This window comes from Agelaius phoeniceus, chromosome W, assembly GCF_051311805.1.
Source record: "Agelaius phoeniceus isolate bAgePho1 chromosome W, bAgePho1.hap1, whole genome shotgun sequence".
Taxonomy (NCBI): Eukaryota; Metazoa; Chordata; class Aves; order Passeriformes; family Icteridae; genus Agelaius; species Agelaius phoeniceus.
This window is the reverse complement of record NC_135301.1, coordinates 24,241,998-24,259,494: the sequence shown is the minus strand read 5'-3', so window position 1 is coordinate 24,259,494 and position 17,497 is coordinate 24,241,998. Positions and strand designations below refer to the sequence as shown.

General features: G+C 44.5%; 1 protein-coding gene across 2 annotated transcripts in view; it reads right to left on the bottom strand.

Moving 5' to 3' along the window:
* Nucleotides 1–421: 421 nt before the first annotated feature.
* LOC129133607 (zinc finger protein 131-like) overlaps nucleotides 422–17,497 on the bottom strand; it is a 31,325-nt gene continuing 14,249 nt past the window's right edge. For both annotated transcript variants that reach the window (XM_054653246.1, XM_054653245.1), the window contains 2 exons: nucleotides 5,175–5,305; nucleotides 422–1,084 (listed from right to left, as the gene is read on the bottom strand). In XM_054653246.1, the coding sequence (XP_054509221.1) occupies nucleotides 422–1,084; nucleotides 5,175–5,305 (794 nt within the window). The remainder of the gene's footprint in view (nucleotides 1,085–5,174; nucleotides 5,306–17,497) is intronic.

Sequence of the window (17,497 nt, the reverse complement as noted above, 5' to 3'; positions counted from 1 at the left end):
AATTCACAGGTACCTGATTATCCACTTACATTAGAACCCACCAGATTTTACTGATTCTTCTGCCAAAAACACCCTGCAAATCTATAACAAGAGTTTGCTTCTATAGCAAGAAGAAAAGAGGCAAAGTTACTCTTACATATACCTAGGGATGATGTAAATGATACAAGCTGTTCATTATTAAAATCCTAACAAAGCTGTGGTGGTTTCTGTTCCATGGCACTACATGAATGGTAAAGTTATTTTTCACATAGGAGAGGTTTAGTTCTACATGAAGAAAACTAACTTTGGTCCACTTGTCCAGCTTCCTAAGGACAGCATATTGGAAAGGTGACCACAGACCATTGGTTCAAAAACCAATGTAAAAGCTAACAAAAATAATTGGGTACTTAATTCCTAAAGCTGCACAGTGTGGTCATTTGTCCTAGTTATCCACCTTTTCATTCTGTGTGTCCACTAATTGTTGAGTTTTTAAGTCTTCAGCTTGTTCATGATCTTCCATATCTGCATCATCTACTTGACTGGTTTCATTTTCTTCTGCTTCTCCTTGATCAACACTTTCATATTCTACTTGTTCAAGGTCTGTTCCATCTATAAGTTCTGCCTGTACTTCTTCCATCTGTATTCGACTTACACGCCCAACATGTAATTGCTCCACATGCACTTCAGCACCTTGTTCAGTCTGAATGTGTTCAACTTCTAAATAACTAATTTGCACCTGTTCTTGAAGTTCCTCCATCTGTGTGCTTTTCACTTGATTTTCCTGTATGAGATCCTGGTGCATCTGTTCCACAGTTACCTGTGCAGGATCCACTTGTACCTGAATTACTGGTAGGACATGGACTTGCTCCACTTGTTCTATTATAGTCATTGATGTTACTGGTTCAGCTTCCATAGCTTCCACTGGAAGAATCTCTTCTGTCACTATTTGTTCTGAAATATTGTGCATGTCTTTGAGATGCCTTCTTAGCTCACTGCCTTGCATAAACCACAAATCACATAAGGTACAGTGGTTGGGTTTGACACCTGTATGTATTACCAAATGATTTTTAAATTGATCCCAGCTGTTAAACACACTGTTACAAACCTGAAACAAAAAATACAGTGTGTTAAACAGTGCCAACAGAAATATAACAAAGTATAGTACCTATTTCAGATCATGGCTTCACATAGCATAGCTTCTTGCTACTTGGATTAAAAAACCCCACCATGTATGTTAGAGGTAAAAGCAGAGAAATCAGCTTCAAATGAACAGAAGACCTGGTATTTATTTATTTTTAAGATACAGTGTGCCATTTTGAGTTGTGCATACAGAGAATACCTACAAAATTAATCAGCCAGTACAGCATGTAAAGCTTTCCTATTTTAACTTTATGTGAAATCCACATACAGATTTACACCCCAATAAATGTCTGATGCTAGAATTTTGAGTGGAAATCTATTTATGTAATATCATATGATCAAAGTGCAATTCAAACTGTCCTTTTACTGAAGTTCTAGATGCAGTACTAATAGCCTACTTTTATTTATCAGTTTTCATTTGTTCATGGCATTGTAAGATTTAGCTGTATAGACTAAACTCTCACATTTTGCCATTTCAAAAAACAATATTTGAGCGATTTTAGCAGATAAAAATCTCTTAAAACTCCATCTTTTTAAGTTTCTTCCAGCTAAAAGTACTGCTTTGACTGCAGACACACTATTTTCATAAAGCACATGAGCACACTTCCCTTCAGCTGGCAGTGAGGTAAGTAGCTTGAAAACAATACACAAAGACTGCAGAAATGAATGAGGTACCAGGGTAGAAGAGAGAAGAGTGGGGTAGAATCAGGCTTGGAGTAAAGAAACAGGGTCAGGGATTTCTGTCCATACAAGTGCTCTTGGCTTCAGAAAGAAGCAAAGAACATGCATTTCACCGTTGGAACCCCTTCACTGTTGGCAAATAATTTGGAAACAGAATGTTCCATCTCCTCAATGTACAGCAACAGCACAAAAGGATGATGGAGTATCTGACAGGGATTAACTCAAGGAATGGGTCTATGTAATGCAGCTGAATATCCCCATTTTGCTGTTGAAATCTTAAAATCACATTTGTGATGCTAGCAACATGCTTTTTGTATATGTGTGTCCCCATGGCTCATGCTTTAGAAAGAAGTTGCACACACAGACTTCTCAAAATACTAACTGTGGTGGTTTGACAGGAAATGTGTTTTCTGGGATGCTGTGGTTAGGCCAATGGATGTTCAGATTTTAATATTGGCATCTAATGTGGCCATTGGGACATTGGATCCGCCTCTGAGAACATGGGGTTAAAAGCAGAGCTCTCCCCTGGGAGGCTCTCTTGGGTTTCCGGCGGGAAAGAGTTCGGGTCTCTCCCCCCGCCCAGCTGCTGGCTGGGCAGGGAGAGGGGAAAAGCCATGTGGCCAAGAGAGGTAGGCCTGACCCCGGGGATGGAAGGGTGGAAGAGAGAGAGAGACACCAGGAGCCATCGGGCAGCCCCCCCCCCCCCCCCCCCCCGGGAGACAGAGAGAGAGAGAGAGAGCCGGTGCCTGGGACTGTTACCTTGAAAAGAAGGGGGGGGCGGGGGGGGTGTGCAGCCGGCCGCTTGTAGGAGCTTTTAACCCCTTTTCGGACAATGAAAACTTTACAGAACATTGACCTTTCCTAGAAGAGAGATAGAGTGGAAGATGAGGAAGGAAATGGGCAAGTGTGAGAGAGGTCTGGGCGAGTGAGAAATAGTGGAAGAATAGAGAAGTATCTTAGTGGGAAGAGATGATGGAGTGGCTTTTGCTGGACTCTTTTTGTACAGCCATGGACAGAACCATGTTCCTTGTGATACAGAGACTGCATCTAGGGGGAGGCAATGCCTCAGAACCAAGAGGGTTCAGTGTTGGTACCCCTCGGCCCCAGGGGGTGAAAAAATATGGGGGGGACAGGTGTCCCAAAGGTGAGACTGTGCCCTTTTTGGAACAGGACAAAGCATCCTTAAAAAGACAACCCTAGAAGCAGCTCTGGTCCATGTTCAGTGGTGAGAGCACTGGACATGAAAGGAAGAGGTCACGACGGCAGATGTACTCCGGGCGGTGCCACGAGTGACACAGAAACACACGAGGCTTCAACTGTGTTTCCAGGGGAAGCCCATGGTACAAGAAGGACTCCTCTCCTCTTGATGAACTGAGGATTGATTGTCTGAAGGGTGGTGCTGGACCAAGAGTTGGTGATTTGGGAAATAGATGTATTGTATTGGAATTTGGTGGGGGGAGGAGGAAGTGTATTTGTAAGGTTTTCATTTTTCCTGTGTGTGTTCCTTTTTATATATAGTTGTAGTGTAGTTAATAAAGTTCTGTTTTCTTTATTTCTAAGTGGGAGCCTGCTTTGCTTATTCCTGGTCACATCTCACAGCAGAAACCAGGGAGAGGGTATCCTCATGGGGGCACTGGCATTGTGCCAGTGTCAAACCATGACACTAACCTTATAGATAAGTACTCAAAATTAATTAGTCATACATAAAGGTAATGACTATCAGTAATGCCCAAGCACATAATTACTGTTCTTGCCATGTGGAGCCTAATTCAGTTCTCACGGCATTCACTGAAGAGCATCCAAAGTGCTCATCAAGCAAGTGCAATTTTGTTTTTTCTTTCTTGTTCAGTGAGCCAAGATTTTATTTGTTGAGCACCATTCAAATTCAGTTTTAAACAGAAAAATAAATCAAGAATTTGTGCAAGAATTCTTGTAGTTGCTGAGGGCTGAAATAACACTAACCCATATTCACAGTTATCCGTAACAGAAAGCTACAAGGTGAAGTAATTAAACCAAAGGCTCACAAAGACAAAACAGAATCTTCAGTGAAGCTACTAGGTACAATTTTGTGTTATATAGTAGTTCTCATGTTCAAAACAAACTTATCTTTTAAGACAAAGGCATGCTCCCAAGAATTAACTTTAGTCTAGTATAACAACTAAGCAATGCCACAGCATGGGTAAAACTTGGATTAAATGATGAATTTATTCACCTCCTGCAGTATTTGCTGCTTTCTTTGAATAAGATCACTCTTTTTTTTCAAAATAAAGCCAATATCCAACAGTTTTCTTTACTATATGACCCAATTTAACCTCAAACCACAGCAATTCTGTGAGCTGAATAAGGTGAGAGCCTTATTTGAGACTGTCACAGCAGTGGGGCAGCAAAATGGCAAATAAAAATGCTACAACCAACCTCAGCTCTCATATTTTCTAGCTTTTCAGAATCAACTTTTAAAACCTAAGTAATAGTCTTCTGAACAGCTTTTCACATGTCAGTTGTGTAGTAACCAAGTACCCTAGCTATCCATCTACAGCATTTATATTTGCTTAAAAGACATTACAGATTGTCATCATAAGTTGAAATGACTTCCTAGCCAGTCAGTATATTGGTATTAAACAGAAAAAAAAAATTAGGAAATTGTCACCATTGAGTCAGAGATGACACACAGTTCAGTCAGAAGGCAAAGTAGCAAAGGCCCTGTTTATTCCATCCTCTCTTCTTTAATAGCTTAGTTCGCTATGGGTGGACCTGATTTGTCATTTAATCAATACATTTCACCTGTTTGGCTAATTAACAAGACACCCCCCCCCCCCCCCCCCCCCCCCATTTGTAAACAATCTTATGAGAAAAACAGCAAAACAGATTATTAGAAAAACACCACCTGCAGGTTAATATTTTGCTATCAATGTTTATCTCCAGCTGCCTAAAGCTTCCCAGGCCGATTCTAGGAAAACTTAGCTATAGCTTTCTCTGTCTCTGACTACAGAGCTACCATCACAGGAAATAAAATAGTACTTTGTATTTTGGACTTTAGTGAAGCATGCTCACGAGCAGGAAAGGCCTAGGTCTGTGCATCAAGAAGCAAAAATATTAGTAAGATGCAGATGAACACTTACCTACTCACAAGAATCTAACTGATTAACTATTATGAAGCTCCATATCAGTAATTTCATATTTTAAATGGAACTACTTAGATATAAGAATTTACCTTCATGTCATGGTTGAATGCAGCCTTTATAATTTATTTTGCTAAAAATAGTTATTGGATACAAAAGTCCACTCTCTATGCCTTTCCTGCTCAGTACTCTCACACTCCCTCCCTCAGCACAGGAAGGTGTCTAGCCTCAAACTCTGCTACTTCTATTACCCACCTGACATTCGTACAGCTTCTTTCTTCCCTTTTTAGCTCCAGCTCCAGACTGACAGGCTGTCAGGTGACATTTGAGTGTACTATTCCTAGCAAAATGCTCATGGCAGTTTGGACATTCAAATGGTTTTTCACCTGTTAAGACAAACATGGGGATTTGTAAGTGTATAAAACCAGCCAGTTTTTGGTCAGCTCTTCCTTTTGTGTAGGTTGATAAATATGCTGTAAAGATGTGGCCAACTGGACTATTCTACAGAAGAAAAAGACATTCTATGTAAATTTTATGTAAATAAAATTGCAAAAACCAAATGTGGAGTCATAACTCTCATTTATAAAAACAAAACAAACTGGACAAAACAAAATAAAACCCACAGACATGATAAAGTAACACAATTCCCAGTGTCATTTAAGGTATATGCAGGTTTTTATGAAAGTTAGGCTATTATTCTGATGAAATATCTTAAAGAAAAAGGAGCTATTTCTCTCTTTTCACCTGATAATAACAGTTAAAGACTCAACATTGGTATATACAAAGTGACACATTAAAGAAAGAGGTATTTAAATAATACAAAGTTTTATTTTCAAGAACAATGACAGCTTATGCTTGAGAGCTGAAACTAAGCTCCAGAAAAAGAAGTTGGCACAGAATGACCATGAAGTAACAATGCATTGGTATTAAAACAAACCAAACCCAGAAATTTTAATTCAAAGTAGTATACTGTTATTAGCATCATCAAATAGTAACAAAGAGCAGCTGCTGTTTCTGTTTACTAATTTCATCATGCAGAAATACAATGAAATTCAAGGAAATTAAAGTACAAAAAATTGGTATCAGTGTGTTTCTTCTAAGTCTGATAATTAATCTGTGGAGGTACTGATACCAACATCACTATTGAAACAAACTATTTAATGAACTCCAAAAGATGCTGAGACATTTCATTGAGTAACATAAGAATCTATTCTAGCTTAATTCAGTTTAAAAGCCTACATTTTCAGGGATATAGTAATTATTGACAACTGAGATGGAAAGCAAATAAACCTGTATTTTGAGAAATAAAGATATTCAGCACGATCTAACTTTTCAAAAGAAATCCATAACTAGCCTATAATTCTCACTTATACACTCAAAGGCCACGGAAAAACATTAAATGGAGGGAACATTCCCCTTAATGCTTAAAAAAGGCTACACTTTTGGAAACTTTCGTACAGGTAATGCAGAGTATGCTGAACTACCATCTGTCTCGCAGATCAAAAATCACAGACATTGCATGAGCAACCAAATACATTGGTGAGCCTAAAGAATGACCCAGGAGGTGATCTCCAGGAGTAAAAAACTGGACAAGTGTCGTGGTGAGGGAAACTTGGACGCTCAATATGAGTGTTTAGCAAGCTTCATTTATTGAATAGAGCATCAGACTTTTATGCACAACAAGTAATAAGCTCATACATATTCTGCAAGCTAAGCAATCTATTTGCTATACTACAATATTAGCTCTTCCTCATACCTTAGGGATTACATCTTTCTTTTCTCATGTCTCTCTAACTACTTGTTATTGTATCACAGCTATACTCAAGGACAAAGTGCTTTGCAGGTGCAAAGACCCAGATTAGCTGCATCTTCCCAATTCTTGGTCTAGAACGTGGCCCCTGTCACGTAGTCATTCCTCCACAGACAAGGAAGGCAAGAGACTGGCATGGCTGAGTGGGGAACTGCTGGTCAAACTAAAGGGAAAGAAGGAAATGCACAGGTAGTGGGAACAAGGACAGCTATCCTGAGAAGAGTATAGAGATGGAGTTTGGTTGTGGTAGAGATGGGATGAGGAAGGCCAAGGTGAAACTTGAACCGAACCTGGCAAGGGACACAAAGAATAACAGGAAGGGCTTCTACAGGTCTGTCAGCCAGAAAAGGAAGGTCAAATAAAGTATTACCCCCTGATAAACAGTGCTGGAAAACTGGTAACAATAGACAAAGAGAAGGTTGAGGTACTCAACTATTTTGACTCAATCTTCAATGCCAACCTCTCTTCACACACCTGTCGAATGGATGGACAGCAGGATGGGGACTGGGGGAGCAAAGTCCTTCCCACTCTAAGATCAGGCTCATGACCACCTGAGGAACCTGAATGCACATAAGTCCATGGGACCTGATAAAATGCATCCCAGAGTCCTGAAAGAATTGGCTGATGCAGTTGCCAAGCAACTCTCCACGATATTTGAAAAGCCATGGCAGTCAGGTGAAGTCCCAGGAGACTGGAAAAAGAGAAACATCGTCCCCATCTTTAAAAAGGGTAGAATTCACAGAATTCACAGAATGACTAGGTTGGAAAAGACCTTCAAGATCATTGAGTCCAACCCATGCCCTAACACCTCAACTAAACAATGGCACCAAGTGCCACATCCAGTCTATTTTTAAACACATTCAGGGATAGTGACTCCACCACCTCCCTGAGCAGACCATTCCAGAACTTTATCACCCTTTCTGTAAAAAAATTTTTCCTAATATCCAACCTATATTTCCCTTGACGCAGCTTGAGACTGTGTCCTCTGGTTCTGTCAGTTGCTGCCTGGTGAAAGAGACCAACCCCCACCTGACTACAACCACCTTTCAGGAAGTTGTAGAGAGTGATAAGGTTGACTCTGAGTCGCCTTTTATCCAGGCTAAACAACCCCAGCTCCCTCAGCCGTTCCTCATAGGGCTTGTGTTCCAAGCCCCTCACCAACCTCGTTGCCCTCCTCTGGATGTGCTCAAGCATCTTAACATCCTTCCTAAACTGAGGGGCCCAGAACTGGACACAGTACTCAAGGCGTGACCTCACCAGTGCCAAATATAGGGGAAGGATGACCTCCCTGGTCCTGCTGGCCACACTATTCCTGATACTGGCCAGGATGCCATTGGCCTTCTTGGCAGCCAGGACACACTGCTGGCTCTTGTTCAGCCAGCTGTCGACCAGTGCTGCCAGGTCCTTTTCCACCTGAGCACTGTCCAGCCACACTGTCCCCAGCCTATAGCGTTGCAGGGGGTTATTGTGGCCAAAAAGCAGGACTCGGCACTTGGATTTATTAAACTTCATCCTGTTAGACTCTGCCCATCCATTCAACCGTTCCAAGTCTCTCTGCAGAGCCCTTCTACCCTCCAACAGATCGAGACATGATCCCAGCTTAGTGTCACTCGCAAACTTACTAATGAAAAACTCAATCCCTTCATCCATGTCATCAATAAAGATATTAAATAGAACTGGTCCCAGCACAGACTCCTGAAGGACACCACTGGTGCCTGGCTGCCAGCTGGATGCTGCACCGTTCACCACCACTCTCTGAGCCCGGACATCCAGCCAGTTCCTAACCCATCGAAGAGTGCTCCCGTCCAAGCCATGGGCTGCCAGCTTCTCCAGGAGTATGCTGTGGGAGACAGTATCAAAGGCCTTGCTGAAGTCCAGGTACACAAAATCAACAGCCTTTCCTGCATCCACCAGGTGGGTCACTTGTTCATAAAAGGAGATCAGGTTGGTCAAACACGACCTACCCCTCCTAAACCCATGCTGGCTGGGTCTGATACCCTGGCCATCCTGTAAGTTCTGTGTGATGACACAATATAAACCATTCCATAGCCTTACCTGGTATAGAGGTCAGGCTAACTGGCCTATAATTGCCAGGATCCTCCTTCCCACCCTTTTTATGAATGGGCGTCACATTGGCCAGCTTCCAGTCATCTGGAACCTCACCAGTGAGCCAGAACTGCTGGTAAATGATGGAGAGTGGCTTCGCAAGCTCATCTGCCACCTCCCTCATCACCCTGGGATGGATCCCATCTGGCCCCAAGGATTTATGAATGTCCAAGCAGCTCAGCAGTTCTCTGACTGCCTCCTCTTGGATAATGGGGGGACCATTCTGCTCCCTGATATCATCAAACAACCCAAGAGGACAGTTATCCTGTAAAGGCAAGTCTTCTCACTAAAAACCGAGACAAAGAAGGCGTTAAACACCTCTGCCTTCTCCTCATCTGCAATTACAAAGTTCCCTTCTGTATCTAATAAAGAACAAAAGTAAGTCTTTCTCTTCCTTTTACCATTAATATATTTATAAAAACATTTTTTTATTATCCTTTACAAAAGTCACCATTTTAAGTTCAAACTGAGCTTTAGCCTCCCTAATTTTTTTTTACATACTCTAGCAACCCTCTGAAATACTACCTGAGAGACCTGACCCTCCTTCCAAAGATAATACATAGGGTTTTTTATTCCTGAGTTCCTCCAAAATCTCCTTGCCTATCCAGGCTGGACATTTGCCTCGTCGACTCATCTTTTGGCACACAGGGACAGTCTGTTCCTGTACCCTCAAGATCTCCATTTTGAAGCACGCCCACCCTTCCTGAACTCGTTTATTTTTAGGGACTACTTCCCAAGGAACTCTCTGAATAAGTCTCCTGAACAGGCCAAAGTCTGCCCTCCAAAAGTCCAATGTAAAAGTCTTATTAATGTTCCTCTTGACTTCACCAAATATTGAGAATTTTATAATTTCATGATCACTATGCCCCTAGCGGCCTCAACCATCACATTTCCCACCAACCCATCTCTATTTGCAAATAGCAGATCTAACATAGTCCCTCCCCTGGTGGGCTCACCCACCAGCTGCGACAAAAAGTTGTCCTCCGCAAACTCCAAAAATTTCCTGGACTGCCTTTTTTCAGCTATATTGAGTTCCCAGCAAATGTCCGGCAGGTTGAAATTGCCAACGAGAACAAGGGCTGATGATTCAGAAACATTCTCTAGCTGCTTATAGAATGAATTGTCCACCTCTTCTTCCTGGTTGGGTGGATGATAACAGACTCCCAGTAGGATGTCAGCCTTATTGGCCTTCCACCTAATTCTTACCCATAGGCATTCAACTTCATCATTATTAGTTAGGCATCCAAAGCCTCCCTAATATAAAGGGCCACCCCTCCACCTCTTCTCCCTTTTCTGTCTCTTCTGAAGAGCTTGTAGCCACCCAGTGCAGTGCTCCAACTATGTGAGTCATCCCACCATGTTTCCGTGATGGCAATTACATCATAGCTCTGCTCTTGCACCATGGCCTCCAGCTCTTCTTGTTTGTTACCCATGCTATGTGCATTAGTATACATGCACCTCAGCTGGGCTGCTGATTTCACTCCTGTCTCAGGCTTACCACCCTTGGGCCTGCTTCCAGACAGCCCAACAGCATCCCCTTCCTCCTTCAAACCTAGTTTAAAGCCCTCTACACAAGTTCTGTCAGTTCACAAGCTAAAAACCTTCTACCCTTAACAGAGAGATGGAGCCCATCTGGAAAGGACCCTGGGAACCACTGCTCTGTCAGCTTTACCTCTGTGCCTGGGAAAATCATGGAACAGATCCTCTGGGAAAGTTCTGCAAAGGCACATGGAGGGCAGGGAGGTGATTCAGGACAACCAGCATGGCTTCACCAAGGGCAAGTTCTGCCTGACCAACCCAGTGGCCTCCTCTGATGGAGTGACTCCATCAGTGGACAAGGGAAAGGCTAGAGATGTCCTTTCTGTGGACTTCTGTAAAGCCTTTGACATGGAGCCCCCACAACATCTTTCTCTGTAAATTGGAGAGAGAGATTCAATGGGTGGACTCTTAGATGGGTAACAAAGTGGTTGGATGGTTGTGGTTTGACACTGGCCAAACACCAGGTATCAACGAAAGTCATTCACTTACCTTTTTTTGCTACAGTTGGGCAGAGGAGAGGGAAAAAATTAACGAAGGGTTCATGAGTTGAGATAAGGACTGGGAGAAAAATACTCTAAGGGCAACACAGGTTCAAATTTAAAGGTATAAAGTAAATTTATTATTAACAGTCAGAGGAAGATAATGAGATGTAAAATAAGCCTTTAAAACACTTTTTCCCCCTAGTCCTTCTCTCTTTTCCACCAATAGCGCAGGGAGACAGGGCATGGGGGTCTTGGTCAGTTTGTCATTTGAGATCTTTTTTTTTGTTCACTCAGGGAGACGAGTCTTTTCTCTGCTATGCCATGGGGCCCCTCCTGTGGGCAAACTGTCTTCCCAAAACTGTTGTGGTGTGGGTCACTTGTCCATGGGGTGCAGTCTTTTAAGGCTAGGTTGCTCTAGTTTGGAAGCAAGGGTCTTTTTGCTCTATCTCTGGAAGCAAGGGCCCTCTCTCTTTATTCAAGTTTCTTACTAGATAACAGTTTTCTCTGGTATCCACCCACTCCAGCGTGAGCACTTTTCTCATGAGCTGCGAGTGGATTCTGCATCTCCCATGGATGACATGCATTACAGGGAGACAGTTTGTTTCACCATAGTCCTCACTATGGCTTGTAGAGGAATTTTGGCTCCGATGCTTGGAGCACCTCCTCCCCCTCTTTCTTTTCCACTAACCTTGGTGCTGCCATATTTCTTCCTTATATGTCCTCACTTCCTCCTCTTCTCTGACTAGAAGAAAAATTGCTGCTTGTGGGTACCATTACCAACAAGTTTCACTAATTCAAAGATTCCTGAAGGATCCTGCAGCGCCAAGAAGTTGATTTCGTCCAGGTTCCGCATCAGGGAGTCGTCCACCATGTTTTTGCCATCGGCCATGTGACCCTGCTGACACCACATGGGCAGTGGTGGCCGCTGCAGCGCTGGCACTATTTAATGCCTTTCTTCAGGTGGGGCACCAGGAAGGAGAAGATACCGCCCCTGTCCTTTTGCCCGCAGGAAATTGAAAGATGAATTGGAAAGGAAGGAGCCATTTGCAGCTTTTGGAAATGGCTCTTCTCAAGTGTGAGGGCAAGATATCCATGTAAGGAAGAACTTGTGAAATCCCCAGGGAAGTGGACCACTGCAGATGAAGGTAGCCAGTACTTGAGAGAACTAGCAGTGCTGGAAATCATCTATAGTGATCTAAAGAATGACAGTGTTTCTAAAGATCCAGAGGATGTCCCTTGAACACTGGCCATGTGGAGGAAGGTGGTTCAAGGTGCCCCAGCATCATATTCCAGCAGATTGGTAGCACTGTATTATCCACAAATGGATACACCAACTGTAGAGGTGGTGTCCTCCTGGCTCCGAAATGTAGAAGAAACCCTGGCTACTCCCTCATCCCGATGAGCCAGTACCCCAACTTTTAGGGGCAGCCCAAGAGATTGCGCCTCTCCAACCCCGGTCAGAACGAAGGGAAGCCCCAAGAACAGGCCATGTAATGAACTCTGGTTCTTTCTGCGTGACCAGGGGGAGGATATGAGGAAGTGGGATGGTGAACCCACCTTTAAGCTGAAAGCCTGTGTCCATGAACTGAGAGGGAAGAGACGTGTTAAGAAGGGGCCGCCCAAGAAGACTGTCAGTGTAGTTGCCACAGAGAGACCAGAAGACAATCAGCCATCTCCCAGATATAAGAGAACTAAAACCATTTCCTACAGTCCTGATGAGGGCACTTCTGATCTAGCATTGCAAAGGTCAGATAGTGAATACTCTGACCAGGAACAGGAATAGAGGGTCCCTGCCTTCGGCCAGGAGGCAGAAAGAGATGACTGGGTATACTGGACTTTGTGGATTTGATGGCCTGGCACATCCAATCTACAGAAGTATAAAGCTTTAGTAGATACTGGTGCACTGATGCCATCAAGGCACAAGAGTGCAGAACCTGTCTGGATCTCTGGAGTGACAGGGGGATGCCAAGAGTTGCCTGTAATAGAGGCTGAGGTGAGCTTAACAGGGGACAGATAGCAAAAGCACCCCATTGTGACTGGCCCAGAGGCCCCTTGTATCCTTGGCATCGATTACCTCAGGAGAGGGTACTTTAAGGATCCAAAAGGCTATTGATGGGCTTTTGGTATAGCTACAGTGAATACAGAGAAGATGAAACAGTTATCTACCCTGCCTGGCCTCTCAGAAGATCCCTTCACTGTAGGATTGCTGCAGGTGGAAGACTCACAAGTACCAATTGCTACCAGGACAGTGCATCAGTGGCAATATCGCACAAACTGAGACTCTATAACTCCTATCCATGAACTAATTTGTCGACTGGAGAGCCAAGGAGTAATCAGCAGAACCTGCTAACCCTTCAACAGCCCCATATGGCCTGCGTGGAAGTCAAATGGGGAATGGAGGCTAACAGTAGACTATTGGGGCCTGAACAAAGTCACGCCATCTATAAGTGCTGCTGTACCAGACATGTTGGAACTCCAATATGAGCTGGAGTCAAAACCAGCCAAATGGTATGCCACAACTGACATTGCTAATGCATTTTTCTCAGTCTGTCTGGTGGCAGAGTGCAGACCAAAATTTGCTTTTACCTGGAGGGGTGTCCAATACACCTGACACCGACTGCCCCAGGGGTGGAAACACAGTCCCATCATCTGCCATGGCCTGATCCAGACTGCCCTGGAACAGGCTGGAGCTCCAGGAGACCTACAATATATTGATGATATCATTGTGTGGGGTGATATAGCAGAAGTTTTTGAGAAAGGAAATAAAATGATCCAAATTCTTTTTAAAGCTGGTCTTGTCATAAAACAAAGTAAGGCAAAGGAACTTGCACAGGAGATGCAGTTCTTGGGAACAAAATGGCAGGATGGATGCTGCCATGTGCCTACAGAGGTGGTTGACAAAATTGCAACTATGTCTCCACCAGCTAATAACAAGGAAACACAAGCTTTCCTGGGCTTTGTGGGGTTCTGGAGAATGCACATTCCAGGTTATAGTCAGCTTGTGGGCCCCCTCTATCAAGCGACCCAGAAGAAGAACCACTTCGAGTGGGGCCTTGACCAACAACAGGCTTTTGAGCAGATCAGACAGAAAATAGCTCGTGCGGTAGCTCTTGGGCCTGTTCAGACAGGACCAGATGTGCAAAATATACTCTCCATTGCAGCTGGGGAGCAGGGCCTCACCTGAAGCCTCTGGCAAAGAACCGCAGGAGAAACCTGAAGTCAACCACTAGGGTTTTGGAGCTGGAATTATCAAGGATCAGAAGCCCACTATACTCCAACTGAAAAAGAGATACTAGCAGCTTACGAGGGGGTTCAAGCCGCCTCAGAAGTTGTTTGGACAGAAGTGTGTCTCCTCCTAGCACCACAATTGCCCATGCTACACTGGATGTTCAGAGGAAACATTCCCTCAACACATCATGCAACCAGCATTACATGGAGTAAGTGGGTAGCATTAATTACACAACGAGCCCAAATGGGAAAACCCAATTTCCCAGGAATCCTAGAAGAGATTTTGGATTGGCCAGAAGCCAGAGATTTTGGAGCATTGCCTGAGAAGGTGACTTGTGCCTAAGAAGCACCACCATATAATGAGTTACCAGAAAACAAAAGAAGCTATGCTTTATTTACTGATGGATCCTGCCGAGTGATAGAAAACCATCAGAAGTGGATAGCTGCTGTGTGGAGTCGTACACAACAAGTCATTTAGGCTGCTGAAGGGGAAGGTAAATCAAGACAATTTGCAGAGGTGAAAGCCATTCAACTAGCCCTAGAGATTGCTGAGAGAGAAAAGTGGCCCATACTTTATACAGACTCCTGGATGGTGGTTAATGCCCTATGGAGATGGCTGCAGCAGTGGAAGAAAAGCAATTGGCAATGCAGGGGTAAACCCATCTGGGCTGCTGCATTATGGCAGGACATTGCTGCATGAATAGAAAACATAACTCTGAAAGTACATCATGTAGATGCACAGAAGTTGTGCCACTGAGGAGCATCAAAACAATGAACGGGTAGATAAGGCCACCAAAATCGGAATAGCTCAGGTAGACCTAGATTTGGAAAGAAAGGGTGAGCTATTTATAGCCCTATGGGCCTCTGAAACATCAGGGCATCTTGGAAGGGATGCAACATGGATGGGCTCGTGATCGAGGGGTAGACCTGACCATGGAGGCTATTTCACAGGTTATCCATCAGTGTGAAACATGCTGCCATCAAGCGAGCCACACAAGTGAAGCCTCCTTGGAGTGGAGTGCATTGGCTGGGCTTCCAGTATGGTGAAGCCTGGCAAATTGATTACATTGGGCCATTGCCATGGACACACCAAGGCAAGAGTTATATCCTCACCATGGTAGAGGCCACAACTGGCTGGCTGGAAATGTACCCAGTAAACCATGCCACCACCCAGAACATGATTTCAGGTCTTGAAAGGCACATTTTGTGGTGACATGGAACCCCAGATAGAATTTGGTCAGACAATGGGACTCATTTTCAAAATAATCTTATAAACCCTAGGCAAAGAGACATGGAATTAAGTGGATATATCACATTCCCTATCATCCACAGGCCTCTGGGAAGATTGAAAGCTATAACAGGCTGCTAAAAACTATGTTAGGGGTGTTAGGTAATGGGATATGGAAGCACTGGGATGCAAACTTGGCAGAAGCCACTTGGTTAGTCAACACTAGGGGATCTGCTAACTGCCCTTGTCCTGCCCAAACTAAGCCCTTAGACACTGTGGGAGGAGACAAAGTCCCTGCACTACACACAGGGAAGTGGCTGGGGAAGTCAGTGTGGATTTCTTCCCCCATGGGAAAAGGCAAACCCATTTGTGGGATTGTCTTTGCCCAAGGACCTGGGTGTACTTGGTGGGCGATGCAGGAGGATGGGGAGACTCGGTGTGTACCTCGAGGAGATTTAACCTTTGGGTAAGAATAACCTATAGTGTAAGTTGCATGTTACAGAAGGTAAAGCAGCAGGAGGGACATGAACTGACAAAGAATGAATTTTGCAAGGAGCAAGAAGAATGTGATGATGAACAGGGATAGTGGCAGTGCCCAACCATGAACTATCAAGTGTACTATTTTTCCCGTCCTGACCCCACATCCTGATGGAATGGAGACCACCTGGAGGGATGTGAAAGGATAGGCAATAGTTGTTAATAAAATGTATGTTTGGTATAGAGATAGTTTAAGCATCCTAGTAATGAGAGCATATATATTATATGGGATCTGAGCATGACGCAAATGGTATGGAATAAGGGGTAGAGATTGTATTGGGTCTGACCAAGGTAAAGTTCATAGCCCTTACAGTGCTATGCTTTGCATTGGTAGCTGGAAGGGTGTTGATAACAGACCAGTGTTTTGGCTACTGCCGAGCAGCGCTGTCCCTCTGATATTCCTTCCCCCATCAAAGGGGATGGGAGTGGGCAAGATCCTGGGAGGGGACACAACCAGGCCAGCTAACCCAAATTGGCCAAAGGGATATTCCATACCATATGACATCAGTTCAGATATATAAGCTAAGGAAGAGAGGAGGAAGCAGGGGGGACAATTCATGAGTTTTTAATGTTTGGCTTCCGGAGGAACCATTACACATGTTGAAGCCCTGCTTTCCAGGAAGTGTCTGAACATCGCTGCTGATGGGAAGTAGAGACTGACCTTTTTTCTCTTTAGGCCATGTGCACGCAGATCTCTGCTTATTTCTTTCTTTTACTATAACAAAACCGGCTTATCTCACCCTGCTGGTTGTTCTCCATCTTTTTCTCTTCCCTGACCCAGTAGGAAAGAGTGACTGAATGGGCACCTGGCACCCAGCCAGGGTCAACCCGCTACACAGTGTTACTTAATATCTCCATTAATGACACACACAAAGGGGTCGAGGGCACCCTCAGCAGGTTTGCAGATGACACCAAGCTCATTGGTGCAGGTGACACACCTGAAGGACAGGGCCATCCAGAGGGACCTGGACAAGCTCAAGAAGTGGCCCATGGGAATCTCATGAGGTTTAACAAGACCAAGTGCTGGTGCTGCACCTGGGTTGTGGCAATCCCCAGGATCAATCCAGGCTGAGGGATGAACAGATCAAGAGCAGCCCTGGGGAGAAGGACCTGGGGGTACTGGTGGGTGAGAGGCTGGACATGCCCTGGCTGTGTGCACTGGCACCCAGAAATCCCGTGTGCTGGGCTGATTCCACAGTGTGGGCAGCAGGGGAGGAGGGAATTCTTCCCCTCTGCTCTGGTAAGACCCGACCTGCAGTTCTGCCTCCAGCTCTGGTGTTCCCAGCACAGAAAGGACATAGACCTGTTAGAGCGAGTTCAGAGGAGGCACCAAGATGATCAGAGGGATGGAGCATCTTTCTGTCTTGGAGTGAGTTATTACGATAGTATATTTCCTGATCCTCTGCTTTGTGCCCAAAAAATGGTTGCTGTATCTTTAAGGCAAGGGACTGGATGTGTGTGGGGCTGGGGGTGGGGAGAGCCCGTTTCGGTGCAGGCTTTTTTAAAAGCCTTGCTGTCCAGGTTTTCTGTGGCTCAGGGGATATCGTGAGAGGTGTAAGCTTGGCCTGGGACCTAGGGGGGGTGGGGGGTGGGGCTTGGGGCTCTCTCGCTCTCTTCTGGTTCAGGACTGAGGTGGTGGCCACAAGGA